This window comes from Ambystoma mexicanum, chromosome 1q (genome assembly GCF_040938575.1).
Source record: "Ambystoma mexicanum isolate Mex_15411 chromosome 1q, UKY_AmexF1_1, whole genome shotgun sequence".
NCBI lineage: Eukaryota > Metazoa > Chordata > Amphibia > Caudata > Ambystomatidae > Ambystoma > Ambystoma mexicanum.
In genome coordinates this window covers 1,341,166,241-1,341,182,682 of record NC_090922.1, presented here as the reverse complement: position 1 = coordinate 1,341,182,682, position 16,442 = coordinate 1,341,166,241, and the positions used below count along the sequence as shown (strand labels likewise).

Below are 16,442 nucleotides of genomic sequence, written 5' to 3'. Positions count from 1 at the left end.
TTGGAAGTAGTAAAGGAACAGATGAACAAGGGTTCTCACCAGCCAGTATGGCCAAACTAAGACCCTCAGCAGCACCCTGCCTTCACAGCATTCTTTAGTTCAGGAACGGATCTGAGGAATGCACAGGTTTTCCATCTATAAATATAGTCACTGACCCAAGCAGCCAACAAATCTTGTTGCATGCAGCACACAAATTTAAGATGGCTGGCCAATCAAGTCTGGCCAGAAAAAAACACATTACTATTTTGGACCAATGACCCCTGAAAATCGATGGGCAGCAATACTGGAGACCAATGTAATGAGCCACTTTTAATTTTCTGAATGCACTGGAATTGGGTTTGACCAATGATACTGAGGCAAACTAATCTTAAAAAGCCAAATCCTGTTACATGATGTTGCATCACATGCAAAGCAGTGGATATAATTAGATGGGTGTGTTGTGCCGACTATTGATTGAATGACCTTAGTTCAACTCCACTGTACACCCAATGTTTTATTATACTTCATCGTGTGAATCGTCTCAAATTATTGCTATTGTTTTGTGATGCTTTTTATTCTTGTTTTATTTTTGTTTTACTCCTGTTGTATGTTTGTTCTTTTATTACCTCATACTTATTGTTATATAAGTATTTTGTCTTGTTTTAACCGATATGTATCATTGACTCGGTTTTTCAGTGCTTTCGCTTTGGTCATTTTCTATGGATGTAATGTAATTTGCTTTGAAAAAGTTGAGTTTACTCAGATAAATTCAGATTAAAAAAAAATTAAAACATTAAAAAAACACAAACTCACAGGCGCTCCCACACGTTGTGGGAATTTGGAAGTCTGGGAGACTTTAGACCAGTCGGTGCCTTTGTGGGATCAGAATGAGCTTCTATAAGAAAAAGGGCACTTTTGGCAATGCCTTCTGCTCCAGACAAGAAAAACGTCCAGAAGGATGACTTAAAAAAATACATTTAACTCATTTGCTACCACATAGGTCCATTAGGCCAATATGGCGAAACGGGCTAAATGTATTGTGTGCCAAAAACTACAGAAAACATACCAGCATCCAGCTTCCCAAAACAATGAGGGTGATTAAATGACTGTGGCGCGAAAATGTGGTGCTTAAAAAACTCCAGACATAGTTCTCTTATGGGCTTGACAGGGGGACTTCAGTAGAAGTCGCTTTAGTCACAAAAAAAAGCAAAACCATGGAAAATAAACAAAATTAAGCAGACATAAACCCAAAAATGTAATTCTGTCATATATGTGTCCCAAAGGATGTGTTGGGTAGGGTCCCAAGTATCTTAAAAATAATGTAATCTTTATAGTCTGAGGTTGCAAAAGAGATTGTTCTTCAAAGTCACTAATTTTAAGCAAATATCGCATTACTAAATTTGGTAAGCACTCCTTGGTAGTTTGTAGTGTGAGCCCAAGGCAAGTAAAATTATCCTGAAAAAAACAAGCATGCGCCTTTTAAATTATGGCATGAAAGTCATGACTACTTTGATTATCATCATCATTTTCTGGCAACAAGTCTTCCCGTGCCTCGTTTTCCAACGTGCCTTTTTCTCTAGCATTTGAATATTGCAATCAATGTAATATTTGCGATACAGGTCATATAAATTGTTCATTTTCACTGACACTCACTTTCCCAGTTTTTCGTGCTTGATCAGGATGTTGAAATAAGTCTTCTTTAGCTGTTCAGTTATCATGTTATATACATCAGGAGAAGAGGTGAAATTGGCCAGGTGGCCGATTATGAGTTTAAATAGAAGCTGCAAATAGAAAATTACACTTAAAATTCTTATGGTACAAGTTGTAGAGATCAAGTCGTTCAAGCAGATTAACATGTGTATGGTGACCAGTGTGGTAGCCAAGATCGGGCCCCTTCCCAAGGGCCCCCTCAGTATCAGCCTCTGGCTTGCAGTAAATAAGGAGATTAGACACAGACTGATGGTAAACACAGCTTCTTGTATTAGATAGCAAATTAGCAAACAAATACATAGCATACATAGTGAGCAAGTGATAAGCAGGAAAATACAGCAGGACACGTGTCCAGGCAGTCGGTATACAAAGCTCCCTCCGGACAGCACTTTAAGTGCAGGTTATATAATAATAATTTTGCATTTATATAGCGCTACAAAACCTCGGGTATCTGAGCGCTGCTTATTATTACCCAAGGTGTGTGGTGCTTGTTTATCGACCTCGGAAGGATGAAAGGCTGAGTTTATCCTATGCAATTACCAATCTATTGTAGCATTTGCACAATGGGGGTGTTACTTGGCATGACATTTGGAAATAACTGTCGGCATCTTACTTGTGACAAAGCCGTGTGGGTTCATTGTGTTGTAATATGGATAAGCGGTATTTGCAGAAACCCCTATTGTTATCTAAATATATATATATGGTGCCAATGCTATACTTGTAGGGAGCAAACGAAAGAGAGGGTCTGACATGTTACGGGGTCTTGGTTTAATAACACCAGGTAGGGTTTTGGGAATGTTAGAGGAGCAGAATACAGAGGGAGGCCGATGGAGAGGCAAAATGGAAGATGTGAGGCCTAAATGTATGAGAGCCTAATGTAGCATAGCATAGCATAGCCTAACATTCCGCCACATCAACCCCCTGTTCGGTCGTCCTTGAGAGAGCGTAGACTACAGGGAGCAGGATTGGGGCATAGCATCAAAGAAGTCGAGGTACACAGGTGACTTAGCGATTGGGTGGATAGGCACAGGAATTGTCACAGAAGGGATGCTGCTTTTGAGACATCAATCCTTGGCCTTTAAGGTCTCAAATCAAAAATGCATACAATTCAGCGTCTGACATTTGTCCCAACACATCAATCATTTCCTGTTCATTGGAGGCGCCTTTGGAGGTGTCCTCCTTAAATAGTGGTGTCTCTATTTCGAGTGGCCTCAGCAGGAAAATGAGATACCTCCTTAGCACAGCATGACAGAAGGCAGCGGCAAATAAGAAAAACGATCATTGGAAAGGCGGCAATATAACAATGATCAAAATACCATGCAGAATGGATGAACCCAGTGAACCAAAAGTGTTTTGAATCCAAGTTAACAGTGAGCCGGTATAACCTTTGTTTATACCGTGTAATGTGGTACCAACCCTTTGGAGGTGTTTTATGACGTCCTCAACCTGGGAGGAGTTATCCGGTACCCAGGTGCATTATTCTTGTCCTATAACTTTACATGTTTCCCATTGGGTCACTAGTAAATAATCGAGCCCCATTCTATTCTCGAGGTCCATAGTTCTGAGTTCTCCACGATCCACCGGGCTAGCGCATAGGACCTTACACATACCTACCTAATCCTTTGAGTTTACACACCACAATAAAGGGTATCCCAGTAATATGGGGGTTGGTCTATGGTACCCCAAGTTCACATATATTCACATCACATGAAATTGTCACTGTTACCAAGTGTTCTCTGCTCACCCAGATCACCATTATCCATAGGGCGTTTTATGCACTCTATAATGGGTTAAGTCACTTAATCGTGGGATTCCCCCCAGCTTCCTCAGAATAATAGTGTTGGAAGGGGTACTAATAATCCTTTGGTCTACTATTGATTGGGAGCGTCAATGCGTATCGTGACTCTTTTCTCACACATACTCAAACATTAGCCAATTCTGAAAACAAGGTGCCTTACATTTCCCACAGCTTCTGGCTATTAAATACCTAGCCATCGCAGAAGCCATCCCCAGCAATTTCCTCTCCAGACGGGAGCACCCCTTGATCATTGGCAGTAGCCACAACTCCGGGGAGTAGTTACGCAGGGTTGTCAATGTCTTAGACATAGCCTCCACTAGCTTTCCCCACATGGGCAAGACCAAGCAACGTGGTATAAGTCAGCCGAGTCCCCGTTACATCTCTTGCAAAGGGGGGACCTCCAAGGGAAAAATCTGCATCGGTGGGCCAGTGAATAATAGACTTGGTGTAGGAATTTAAAGTATTAGTCTAAGTCGGCCATTCAATGACAGATTTCGTGTCTGCGTACATATGAGTTTCCATTGCTCGTTGCTTATTGTGGACCCTAGTGCCACCTCCCATCTGGTTCTATAGTTCTGTCCTCCTATTTCCCTTAGTATTCTGGTCATCTTGTAAATAGCAGATACCAGTTTCTTGGTGGACAACAGGCTAATCACATATTGGAGTATTGGGTAAGGGGCAGGCGCCCGCAGGGACTCCGAGAAGTGCTGAAATGTAAATGGCCTAAGTCGAAAGTACAACACCATGGTCACAGCGGTCCAGTCGCCTCTGGTCTTCAGGGCGTCCCATGTTATAAACTACTAGTTTTGTGTCAGATCACCCAAGGCCTGGACACCCAGCCTCCCAATGTGTATATGAAATGTCCTTTCGTGTGTGATCGGGATCCCGCACATTTTATATATAGGTAGGTCCGGGGAGTAGCAGTTCTCCGTGCCCGTCACCCTACAGATCTGTCCCCAGGCTTTACATGTCACTTCTATGGGTTCAATCTCAGTTTGTGTCACCCTGCCCCAGGTACCTCCACAGAATCCCCCACAGGTCATTTGGATGCATGATGGCCTTCGCTAGTAGTGTGTCCGGAAGTTCGGTCGTGGGAGACCACCACCATACTGAGTACTGCGCCTGTGCGGCCAACAAATATAAGTATAAGTCGGGGTATTCTAACCCACCACGTTCTAGGCGGGGGCGAGGGTTTCATAAGACAGCCTAGCTTGTTTACTGGCCCAGGCTAGTCGCACCATTTGGCTCTTAAGCCGCGACCAGAAGTGTACAGGGGGCCAGGTGGGCACATTATTGAATATGTAAAGTAGTTTGGCAGCACTACTTTCTTAGCCAAAGTGACTCAGGCAGCCTGGGAGATGGGTAAGAGAAACCACGATTCCACTCTATGCTCAAGTAATTCAAGCACCTTTACATAGTTCTCCCTATATAAGCCTCCTACTGAGGGAGTCACTAGGACACCCAGGTATTTTACGCCGTGGGGGCAACATAAGAAGTCATCTGCGACGTCTGCTTGTTGGACGGTCGGGGTTAAGGGTAGCACCTCTGACTTAGTCCAATTTATTCTCAACCCTTAGAAGTCTCCAAATCTGCTGATCTCCCGTGACAGTGGTGGTAGGTTATGCCAGGGGTTTTTGACATACAATAGTAGATTGTCTGCATATAAGGAAACGATAGAGAGATGTGAGTGTATTCTTAGGCCCCGATGAGCATGGTATTTTCGCATGTAACAGGTCAATGGCTCCACTGCAAGGGCAAAGAGGATCGGAGACAATGGGCAACCCTGATGTGTGCCTCATGTTGGATGGATATAATCTGAGGTCATACCATTTGTACACACTGCTGCCCTGGGTACAGTATAAAGTAGGCGGATCCATTTTATGAATGCAACGCCAGAGGACCTCGAACAGGAATGGCCATTCCACAGAGTTGAAGTCCTTCTCCGCATTCAGTGCTGACACAGCTACGGGGACCTCCGGGTCGACATTGATCATGAGCACAAACAGTCGCCCCCAGGTTGTTCTGGGTTGATCGATGGGGAATGAATCCCGCTTGATCTGGGAGGATCAGTGCAGGCATGTATGGTAAAAGTCGGTGCTCAAGTATTTTAGCTAGGATTTTATTGTCAGTGTTAAAGACCATGGTTTGTACGATGTGCATTTTTGGGGATCCTTTTCCGACTTTAGCAATACGGTTACCAAGGCAGATCTCATGGATTCGGGTAGGACCCCAGTAGATGACAATGCATTACTTACCGTAAAAGCATTTCTGATGGTTGTATCTGCTTAGATTCACATGCTGTGCATAGTCCGACATCCAGTGGTCACTGAGGAGTATTGCATTTTGTTTTTCGTAGTCAAAAAGTGGACGTCGACAAGGCGTGTCTGTAACACTATCCCTATAGTGACGTGCAGTGTACCCACAACCCCTCACGCGTCGAGGTCCCTCTGTTTGTATTTTTTCTGCCCTGAGGGAGCCTTCTATACGTGAGAGTACAGAAAAGAGGGAGATGTAGAAAGATGTCTATGTTCCTTCCATCCGAGCGGGGAGGAAGGGTGGGCGCATGTGAATCTAAGCAGATACAACCATCAGAAATGCTTTTACGGTAAGTAATGCATTGTCTTCTGATGTTTGTTAATCTGCTTAGAATCACATGCTGTGCATAGACTAGCGAGCAGTACCCGGAGTTGGAGGTGGGCTGTGAGAAGGAACCGTAGAGAAAAGATGTCTTAATACTGCTTGTCCCACCTGGGAATCAGATCTAGGGTGAGCATCTAGACAATAGTGTTTTGTAAAGGTGTGTAGAGAACTCCAGGTTGCTGCTTTGCAAATGGACTCAAGGGGAACGTTTGCAATGAATGCCCCATTGCCTCGAGTAGAGTGTGCTCTTGGCTTGAAGGGTAGTTCTCTCTTAGCAAGAGTGTAACAGTGTGATGCATTGAACAATCCATCTAGATATAGTTGACTTTGAGACTGCATCTCCTCTTCATGCTGCCACCGAGACAAAGAACTGATTAGACTTTCTCAGTGGCATAGTTCTTTCCATATAAAACATGACAGCTCTGCGCACATCGAGTGTATGCAGGCTTTTTTCTCCCAAATTGGAAGGGGTTTGAAAGAACGTTGGTAGTTCTATTGACTGGTTGACATGGAATTTCAATATGAATTTCAGTGCAAACCTTATCTTTGTGAACTGTTACGAAGAGGTCTAGAATAGAAAGAGCCTTTAGTTCACTTACTCTCCTAATGGAGGTGATAGCTATTAGGAAAGCAGTCTTAAGGGTGAGGTCCTTAAGAGTTGCCTTGTGCATGGGTTCAAAGGGTGAGCCCATGAGCCTGCTAAGTACCACATTAAGGTCCCAGCCGGGAGCTGGGTTTGCTATCGGAGGGTGTATTCTCTTTACCCCCTCCATGAAGGCTTTGATAACTGGGACTTTCCACCATGACACCTTAAGTTGAGAGGTGGTGTATGCAGAAAGTGCCGCTAGATGGACTTTAATAGAATTGAACACTAGACTTGAGTCCAGTAAATGGGTCAGGTAAAGGACAATTTGTGGGAGAGCAGTGGACTGGGTTGATGCTCTTACCTCTACACCAGATGACAAATCTCTTCCACTTGCTAGAATAGCAGTGGCGAGTGTTGGGTTTTCTAGCTTCTTTGAGAATGTCCATGCATCTCTCAGGGAGTTGTAAATGGCCAAATTCTATGACCTCAGGAGCCAGGCTGCTACGTTCATGTTCTGTGGGCATGGGTGTAGTGTCTTGCCCTTGTCCTGTGACAGCAAGTTGTACGGGCAGGGCAGTTTCACTGGTGGGGACAGGGACATCTCCATCAGGTGCGCAAACCATGGTTGGCAGGCCCACATCGGGGCTATCAGTATCATGGTGACTGGTTCCTGGTGCATCTTGTGCACTATCTTGTTCCGCAGAGGAGTCGGGGGGAAAAGCGTAAACAAATTTCCCTGACCATGGTATCCAGAGACCGTTCCCCCTTGGAGCGGTTCTGTGGGTATCTGGAGGCGTAATCTAGGCATTGTGAGTTCTCCAGAGTTGCGAACAGGTCTATTTCTGGGAAGCCGCATTGTGTGAAGACGTCGAAGACGATGTCTTCGTGTAACCGCCATTCGTACTCTGAGGGCAGAGGGAAGTCTCTGCTGAGTTCGTCTGCTAGCAGATTGAGTTCCCCTGGTACATGTTGTGACAATAGGAACATGTGTCTGAGAGCCCACTTCCAGATGTTCTGGGACAGCTTGGACAGTCCTGGAGAGTGAGTGCCCCTTTGCTTGTTGAGGTAGTACATGGCTGTGGTGCTGTCCGTGAGGACCATCACGGTCTTCCCTTGTAGGTGTGTCTGGAAGGCTTTTAGTGCCTTGAACACCGCAAGTAGCTCTAATAAGTTTATGTGCTTGGAAGCTACGCTCGGAGTCCAGACTCGTGGGGTGGCGAATGGTTTCCCTATTACCAGGTTTTCCTTCGACCACCACCGTAGCGAGAGAACCAAGGCCTACGAGACCACCACTAGATTGTCCCATTGTCCGCTGGCCTGACACCACTGGCTGTTGAGCCACTCTTGCATTGGGCGCACGCGCAGGCGTGCGTGAGGTACCAAATAAATACATGACGCCATCATTCCTAGCAAGCGCATTGCTTTGCGTACCGTCACCTCTCGACCGGCCACATATTGAGGGATCTGAAACTGCATATTTTGGACCCTCTCGTTGGGAGGGGAAGACGAGGCCGTCCTTTGTTCGAATTAGAACCCCTAGGAATTGTTTGATTTGGCTGGGGTCTAAGCTGGACTTCTTCTCGTTGATGGAGAACCCCAGTTGGAACAAAAGGTCTACTGTCTTCTGGTTGTTTGAGAAGCATGTCTCGTAGGACTCCCCTGTTATGAGCCAATCGTCGAGGTAAGGGTATAGCGGTATGGACATCCTGCGCAGGTGGCCCGCTGCCACTGCCAGTACCTTTGTGAATACCCTCGGTGCAGACGCTATGCCGAAGGGTAGTACTCTGAACTGGTAGTGTTTGCCCTCTATCATGAACCTGAGGTATTTTCTGTGCGCTGGCAATATCAAAATATGAAAGTATGCATCTTTCATGTCTAGTGTGTCATGTAGTCCCCCTGAGATAGCAGGGGAATTACCTCCTGTAATGGTACCATACGAAATTTTTGTGGTTTTACAAATGTGTTCGCTGGGCGCAGATCTAGTACAGGGCGCATGGTTAGGTCCTTTTTGGGTACAAGGAAGTACACTGAATAAATACCTTCCATTATCTGTGATAGGGGCAAGACCTCTATTGCTCCTTTCTGTAGCAGCTGTTCTACTTCTTGCAGGAGGATGACGAGGTGTTCTGATGTCAGGCGTCGTCCCCTTGGAGCTCTGTAGGTGGGGGACCGATTGAACTCTATACAGTACCCGTGGGCAACGGTTGACAATACCCACCGGTCTGATGTTATTCCCTCCCATGCTGAAAGGATCGATGTTATCCGGCCCCCAACCGGAGACGCATGGGAGGGGACCCGAACCTTCAGGTCATTTGGTGTTACTTGCCGGGGTGCCTCTGTGGCTGGAGCCCCGGCCTCTGCCCTTGCCACAGCGTTGTCCTCTTTGGTTATACTGGTTACTGGTACCCTGATTAGAGGGCCAGTTGCCCGCGGTGTAATGCTGTTGTAGCTGCTGCTGTTGGCGCTGGCCACGAAAAAAGCGCTTGTTCCCAAATCCCCGCCTGTTTGGAGGCTTTGAGATTTGGTCTAAGGTCTTTATGGTGTCGAATTATTTCTTTGCATTTTCCAGTGCATCGTCCACTGCCCTTCCAAAGAGATTTGACTCTTCTATTGGCTTATTAATGAGCGACGCCTGCGTTTCTGCCTTGAAACCGGAATTGCGAAGCCAGACGTGACGCTTCAGCAGAAATCCTTGCACCAAAGAACGGCCAGCAGTTTCTGCCGCATCAAGAGTGTTCTTAATGATGCTCTGGTTGACCAGAGCTCCTTCTGTAACTGTAGCCAATAAGCGAGTTCTTAGAGGTTCAGGGGCTTCTTCGATGTCCTGCTTAAGATTTCCCCATTGAGCATCAGCATAGCTTGCCAACAATGTATTATTATTGGCAATCCTAATTGAAAAGGCTGCCGAGGCGGAAATTATTTTGCCCAAGGCATAAAGCTTTTTCCCTTCTTTATCTGGGGGTGCCTCGCTGGTTGACAGTGGAACCCCAGGCCTCTTCCTTGTGTTAGTCACCACTAAGGAGTCGGGACTGAGTGACCCCTGATATATAATGGGTCTGACTGAGAGGGTGAGAATAATTTCCCGATTCTTGGGTTGACCCCTCTTACCAGCGTGGGGGTGGACAGCGATGGCGTGAGTCGTCTCTTAACCGAGGCGAGGATAGGAATAGTTTGACTAGTGGGAGGTTTTTCTTTAATAATTTCGACGAAATCAGTATCTGGGGTGACCTCCCCAGTTTCAACTTCAAAATGCGCTGCTGCCTTCCTCAGTAGCGCATTGAAGGTGGGCTGATCGTCTACTGGAGATGGGTTCCTGACCGGTGTGGTCTGAGGAGAAGAAAGGTCTATAATGTCGGGGTCTGTAGACCCTGATGGCGACTGCCAGGGCTGTAAGCCACCTTCACCTGGGTCCTCCTCGTAGCCCTCCTCACCTATGTTAGTGTCATCATGAAAACCTCCTCCCTCTTGTTGGTCTTCATTATTCACAAACTCATCCTCTTCCTGGAAGTGAGAGTCCTCTTCAGTGAAGTCGTAAGAGTTCATGTCTTCCTGTAGGGGGTTAAAGAGCTTCTGGTATTTAGCCTATGGCCCCTCCTGGAGTACCTACCTTGGCCTCTTGGGTGTCCTATTTTCTGGGATGGCCATGAACCTGTCTAGCTTGTCCGTACATGACTGGAACCTCTCTACAGTCCAGTAAGGTAGGCCAGAGCAGTCTGGGAGTGAAAAGGGAGTTCCCTCTCCCTGTAGTTGCTTAGTTCTGTCCCATAGCATCGAAGATAGAGTCCCTTCGCCTTTTGAGAAAACCTCTCGCTGGCTAGGGTCTTCTGTCGACGGTGGGAGCTGTCCCAGCCTACCCTCCGGCGTCCTCAGCGTTTCTTTGGCCTTGTGAGCAGTTTTCGACGTGTCACCCGCCGTCCGTCTCTGGCCGTCTTTAGAAGCTATACGCGCGAGGCTTTCGGCGATCAGCTTCTCCGTCGAGGGATCGCCCGCCGTCGCGCTAGACAATGCAGAGTCTTTACTGGCAACGTATGCACTCTTGCAAGGCGCGTCGCCTGAGGATTTGGGGTTAGCGCCCTTATTTACAGAAAGCCCAGTCGGCGGTCGCGGAAGCGGTGGCGGGGAGGGCTTGCGACCCTTACGGTCGGCGGGAGACGCTGGTGGACCCGACGCCTCCGTTGACGCTATGGCTGCCTTCGGCTTCAACTAGTGTGTGCCGTGGGGTATGTGCTTAGGTGTTTTTCTGTGTTCGTCCTTGTCGCCGGGGTGTTCATCCCCATAAGCGGGGCGTGAGCCGGGCTTGTCGGGGCCGGGAACGGACGACAAGGAGCGGGAACGCTCCTTCGAGAGGTCTACAACCTCTGTTGCGAAGGCCGTGTAATCACTGTCCTCGTCACATTCAGCAGCAGCTGGCGAGGAGGCAGACCTAGACATCGCATAGGCTGCCCACCTTTTGACCCTGCACTCCTTTAAAGTTTTGGGTTTAAGTAACTTACAGGCCGGACAGCCGTCCTCTTTGTGATCGAGGGGCAAGCAACGGTTACACCGTTTGTGCTTGTCCTTCCAGGTAAACTTGCCCTTGCAACGCGGGCAAAACCTAAAGGGCGTCCTCTCCGTAGCTGAGGGCATGAAATGCGATTATGACCTCGAAAGAGAGGGAGGGGAAAGAGAAAGGCATTCTCTGAGTGTTAACAAAGAAATGACCAACAACCCCAATCTCCCTACTGTGTTAGGCCAGCGAGGCCCGGCCACGTGTTTGGCAGCGCCGAAGGATCTCCTCCGTCGAAGATCTTGCTCGGCGGAGAACAGCTTGACAGCTACGTCGAGGGAGGGATCTATGTGATAGTTAATAATAATAAAACAACCAAGGGTCGAGGAAATGATTTCGCAATGTCTCTCGAGGAGCTCCGCATAAAGGCGACCAATAACTGGGCGGAAAAAAACAATCTGAGGGACCTCGACGCGTGAGCGGTTGTGGGTACACTGCACGTCACTATAGGGATAGTGTTACAGACACGCCTTGTCGACGTCCCCTTTTCAACTACAAAAAACAAAATGCAATACTCTGCAGTGACCACTGGATGTCGGACTATGTACAGCATGTGATTCTAAGCAGATTAACAAACATCAGAAATGGCGTTCTCGTACATGTCTCGCAGGTGTGGCAACAAATGGTCTATATAGGTCTTGTAAAATTTGCCCGTTATCCCGTTTAGGCCCAGAGCCTTTCCGTTATGTAGAGAGAGGACTGCTTTATGAATCTCTTCGTCCAATACGAGTGTATTCAGGGCCTCCCCTTGGGCCGGGTCTAGCCACCCCAGAGCCATCCTGTCTAGATATTACGCTATTGTCCTTCATTGGATCGGGATGTGTACAACCGGTCATAGTACTCGCGGAAGATACTGTTGATTCCCTCAGGGTCCCTTCTGAGGCTCTCGCTCGAGCCTTCTACCTCCAGAATGGGCAGCAGTTGGTGCTCCTGCTTGATGGCCCATGATAGTGTCCTACAAGGTCGGTCGCCCTCACCGTATCTCACGGCTGCAATCGGGTCTCCAAAAAACCTCTCCTCTCTATTCGCTAACAGGGTCAGTTCCTCTTTTCATTCTCAGGGTGTTGCGTACCTCTGTCGAATCTCGGGTTCCCTGCGGAGTCTATAAGTCTTTAATAGTGCTTTCTAATGTGCGCATGGACCTATGTAGGGCTTTCAAGACCCCTCCTCCTTTTGACATACAAAAACTCCAGACATACACTTTAAAGGCCTCGCAGACCAACACAGGATCAGGGACAGAACCCTCATTGGCTTGGACGTAGGTTTGTATATTCCATCTTGCCCTGGGGGATAAGCAACAGACATTCCGTAGTCTAATCTATTGCTCCCACAAGGACCAGTAAGGGAGATGTGCGCTGGGAGGTGTGCCCACCCCTGGGGAGGGGGTAGCGGGGGGTATCACCACTAAAGGCAGACGCAAAATTCCAGAGGGGCCCGGAAAGCAGAAACGGTACGGTCCTCCCGTTGGGTATCTCTTTCAGGCTGCAGTGCCCTTATAATGTGCACTCACACCACATTCACACCAGTCGCAGCAGACTGTGCCCTTGCTCCCAAAGGTACCGGTCTGCCTGTATATTCCATCTAATTTCCTCATGAAACACAGCATGCAAACCAATGGTCCAGGAGTTGCAGCAGCTGCCCTCTTCAAGCTCGTCTTTTGTTCAAGTGGTCGACTCTGCCTTCCAAGCCAAGAGATTCGCCTTTTATTCAGTTCTCTCCCATTCATTCCAGCCTAGCTGTCACTCACCCAGAAGGGTGGCTGTCCTTGCCGGACAGTCAGCCAGCCAATCAAATCAGAGTGCATTTGGGTCTCCTAGGAGGCTCAGCACAGGGAGTTTCGGGTACCTCCCTCACTTCCTGCCCACCCCAGACACTTGGGCGCCAGAGGCTGTCTTCACTCCTGAAGCCCGCCAAAGTCGAAGGAACAAAGGGACCAAACCTGGTTTGGCGTGCAGATATAAACTGTAGATGGACCTTTCCAAAAAGAAATGGTGAAAAAAGAAGACCGGGACCTGTTTAAACAAAGAGGGCTCAAACACCATCTTGAAAAACATGGCTCCGGCGATTTAACGTTACCGGAGCTACGAATATTTTGCGGTCGGGAAAAATCATGGTAGTTCGTTGTAAAACCACTGCCACCAGACATTCTGAGAGGAAAGGGTAGCGTTTGACTGTTACATGAGTATCTAGACACAGGGGATACTAAGTAACCCCTCCAGCACTCTATTGTAAAATAGGGTGTGCTGGGTCTAGGAATTTAAAAAGACTAGTCAAGTCAATTTCACTTTACTTTCTCTAGGAAACAGTAGTTTATCCTAGTTAGGGTATTTCAACCTTGGGACAGCTTGAAAGGCTTCACTGTGCCACTGCACTGAAGGTGCTGTGTGACACAAAATGAAAAGATGATGCCTATGGAGTTGGTTAGACTCCATAACCAAGGAAAACACAAGGGTAGAACACATCAAAATACATGAGAAAGTGGGAAAAAGGGTCACACTCTTCAGGTAAAAAAAATCAAGTCCTCAAAGTCCAGCAAAGTTGCTGGGGGTCTCTAAGGTGAAGGGAATTAGCACTTTATGAGAATTCTTCCAAACACTTGTTAGTTCCGCAATGCGGACCAACCTCAGGGAGTGATCGGAAAGAGTTTGGGGAAGCATGTCAGCCTCCACCACTCCACGAGCTAGGGGGAACGTCGCCATGATGTAAACCTATTCTGGAGGAGCTACCATGGAGTAGAAGGAGTGTTCCCTATCAGCAGGGTGATTCCTGCGCCATATGTCATGTAAACCATGGTATTCTGTGGTAGTGGTCCACGCCTGGGCCGCTCGTTGTAAGGTGTGCTGTACTGTAGATGATCTATCCATATCTAATTGATAGCCATGATAAAATCCCTCACCCACACAATATCTTAGTTCGTGAATTTATGGATGTGATCAGCACAACAGTGAAGAAGTCTGGTGAGTGTTTTTGGGGCGTATATATTTATCAGAAGAAGTTTTAATCCCGAGATCTCCCCGGCCATTATGATACATCGACCTTCCCCATCTCCAATCTGCTCGTGCAGTTTAAATTCTAAGGAGCAATGTATATATATATGGCTACTCCCTGGTTGGTGAATAAAGCGCAGTATCTGTGGATTCCCCAGCCCGCCAAGTTGGCGAAGGGAGGGTCCCTCCCCCCGAGCCAAGTGTGTTTCCTGCAGGCATAGAATGTTTGTTATGTTTCTTGATATAGTATGTTATTAGGCTTTTTTCTGGTTGGTGAACCTGCATATTTTCATTGACATTAATGACATTACATTATCCAGTTTCCTCACTTATTTAGGCATTCCCATACTGCGAACAGTGGGCGAAGGCATCTAGGGTTTTAGCCCCTGCAAGGTTTAACTGTACTCGGGCCTGTTGCCAGTGTGTTACCCTGGTATGCAGTGGGCATTGGATCACTCTTTCCAGCGCTGAGCTCCGAGTTCTCGCCCTGTCCACCCTATGAACTGCTTTGAATGAACTCTTACAATACCAACCTCTGTAACAACCTCCTCCCATCCACGCCAGAAACAAACCTACTGGTTCCCATTCACCCCCCTCTCCCGCCAAACATCCCTCACCTCATTAACAGTCACTCAACAAGTTTCTGCAATGCCTGCGGGTATCGGGTAGCCGCAGGAGGTCAGATCGCTCCTCACGGCAACAGCCCCATCCGGCTTTTTCACAACCTTGCCCGTCTCATCTGAAACCCACCAATTGATGCTTCTGGGAAGTCACATTGTGGTTCGAAGTGCAGTATAGATGGTGTCATCAAGGTGAAGGCTGAGGTGAACTCCCTCCCGCCCCCCGGTCAGGGATGGTCTGCGCAAAACACTCAGCCGCTTCCAGGGAAGTGAAGAAAGTAGCAGAGACGTTCTGGACCACCATGAACTTAGCCGAGTAAATCACTGAGTATTGAACCTGCTTTCTCCGCAAGCCGTTTTTTACAGCCTGGGAGGTTTTCCTTTGTTCCTGGACCGATGGACTGAAGTGCGGAAAGAGACGAATTGTAGCAGACCTCCACTGCAGCCCCCGCTTGTCCCTGGCGCAGCGGAGCAGGATATCCCTGCCATGGTAGCTGAAAATTCTGGCAATAATGGAGCTCCGGAGCCCTGGGGGAGGCCTTGCCGCCAACGATCGATGTGCTCGCTCCACAATGTACATGATTGTAGGCGGGCGGTCCTCCAGGACATCCATCAGGAGTTTCTCTACAAATGTCTCCATGTTATCGATTGCAGATCTCTGGTATTCCCAAGATGCAAATATTGTGTCATCTTGATTGGCCTTCCAAGTCCTCATTCTTTGCCACCACGTTTTTGACTGCCCGTTGAAGTACGGCCACTTCGTCCTCGCCTTCGCCTATCCTCTGTTTCGCCTCCGTCATCCGGCCGCAAAGTTTATCGATCTGTATGGCAGAGACATCGACTTTGCAGGTAAGGCCATCTATCTTTGCACTCAGGTTATACGTACTATCTTTCAGGGCCAGCAAAGTTTGGTTTAGGGCCAGCACGTCACCCTGGGCCATGGTTCTGCTAAGGGGGATGAGAGGGACGCGGTTGGTCTGGCCGTGCAAATTGGTCCATCCTGGCCTGTTTTTTGGGGTTCACCATTGCGTAACACTCACTGTGATGCACCCCCTGCTCCAGTCGCTATATCCCATGTTTCGGTTTGCCGTAGCACGCTGGTAAGGTGGGGGTTGTCGGAGTGCAGACTGTAGAACCAGTATCAAACTAGGTCTCAGGGAAGTTAATGGTTATTCATCTTGAGTTCCTGCACCAATCGGGTAGGCGCAAGGAGCTGGGTGCAGGAGCATGCCAGGTCCAATCTGGAAGCACAGCAAGTCTTGTGAGGAGAGTGCCGTAGTTGGCCTCCACTGGAATGCCTTCCGGGGAGTACCGTCCTTACTGTAAGTGATGTCTCATCAAGGTGGTCATCAGCAGGGTGGTGCGGGTTCTAACACTGTCCAGGAGTGTGTTGCCAAGCAGTCCCCCACTGTGAATTGTAATGTTGATTCCGCCCGTCGTAGGTTCTGTGGTGTAGCAGCTGAGGTCCTTTAATGCCATGGCTCTCACCCACCCCAGCAGCAAGCTTGCTCCCTGATGTTAGCTTATGTAAAGTGTGTGTCGGGGGCCCGCTCTTTCCTGCTTAACAGCAGGACTG

The 16,442-nt window shown here is 47.9% G+C and overlaps 1 protein-coding gene across 1 annotated transcript in view; it reads right to left on the bottom strand.

The window, feature by feature from the left end:
• The window catches only part of NRDC (nardilysin convertase), a 1,236,039-nt gene that overhangs the window by 627,260 nt on the left and 592,337 nt on the right, over positions 1-16,442 (bottom strand). Inside the window, exon 21 of the mRNA XM_069642204.1 lies at positions 1,633-1,760. Coding sequence (XP_069498305.1) covers positions 1,633-1,760 — 128 coding nt within the window. The remainder of the gene's footprint in view (positions 1-1,632; positions 1,761-16,442) is intronic.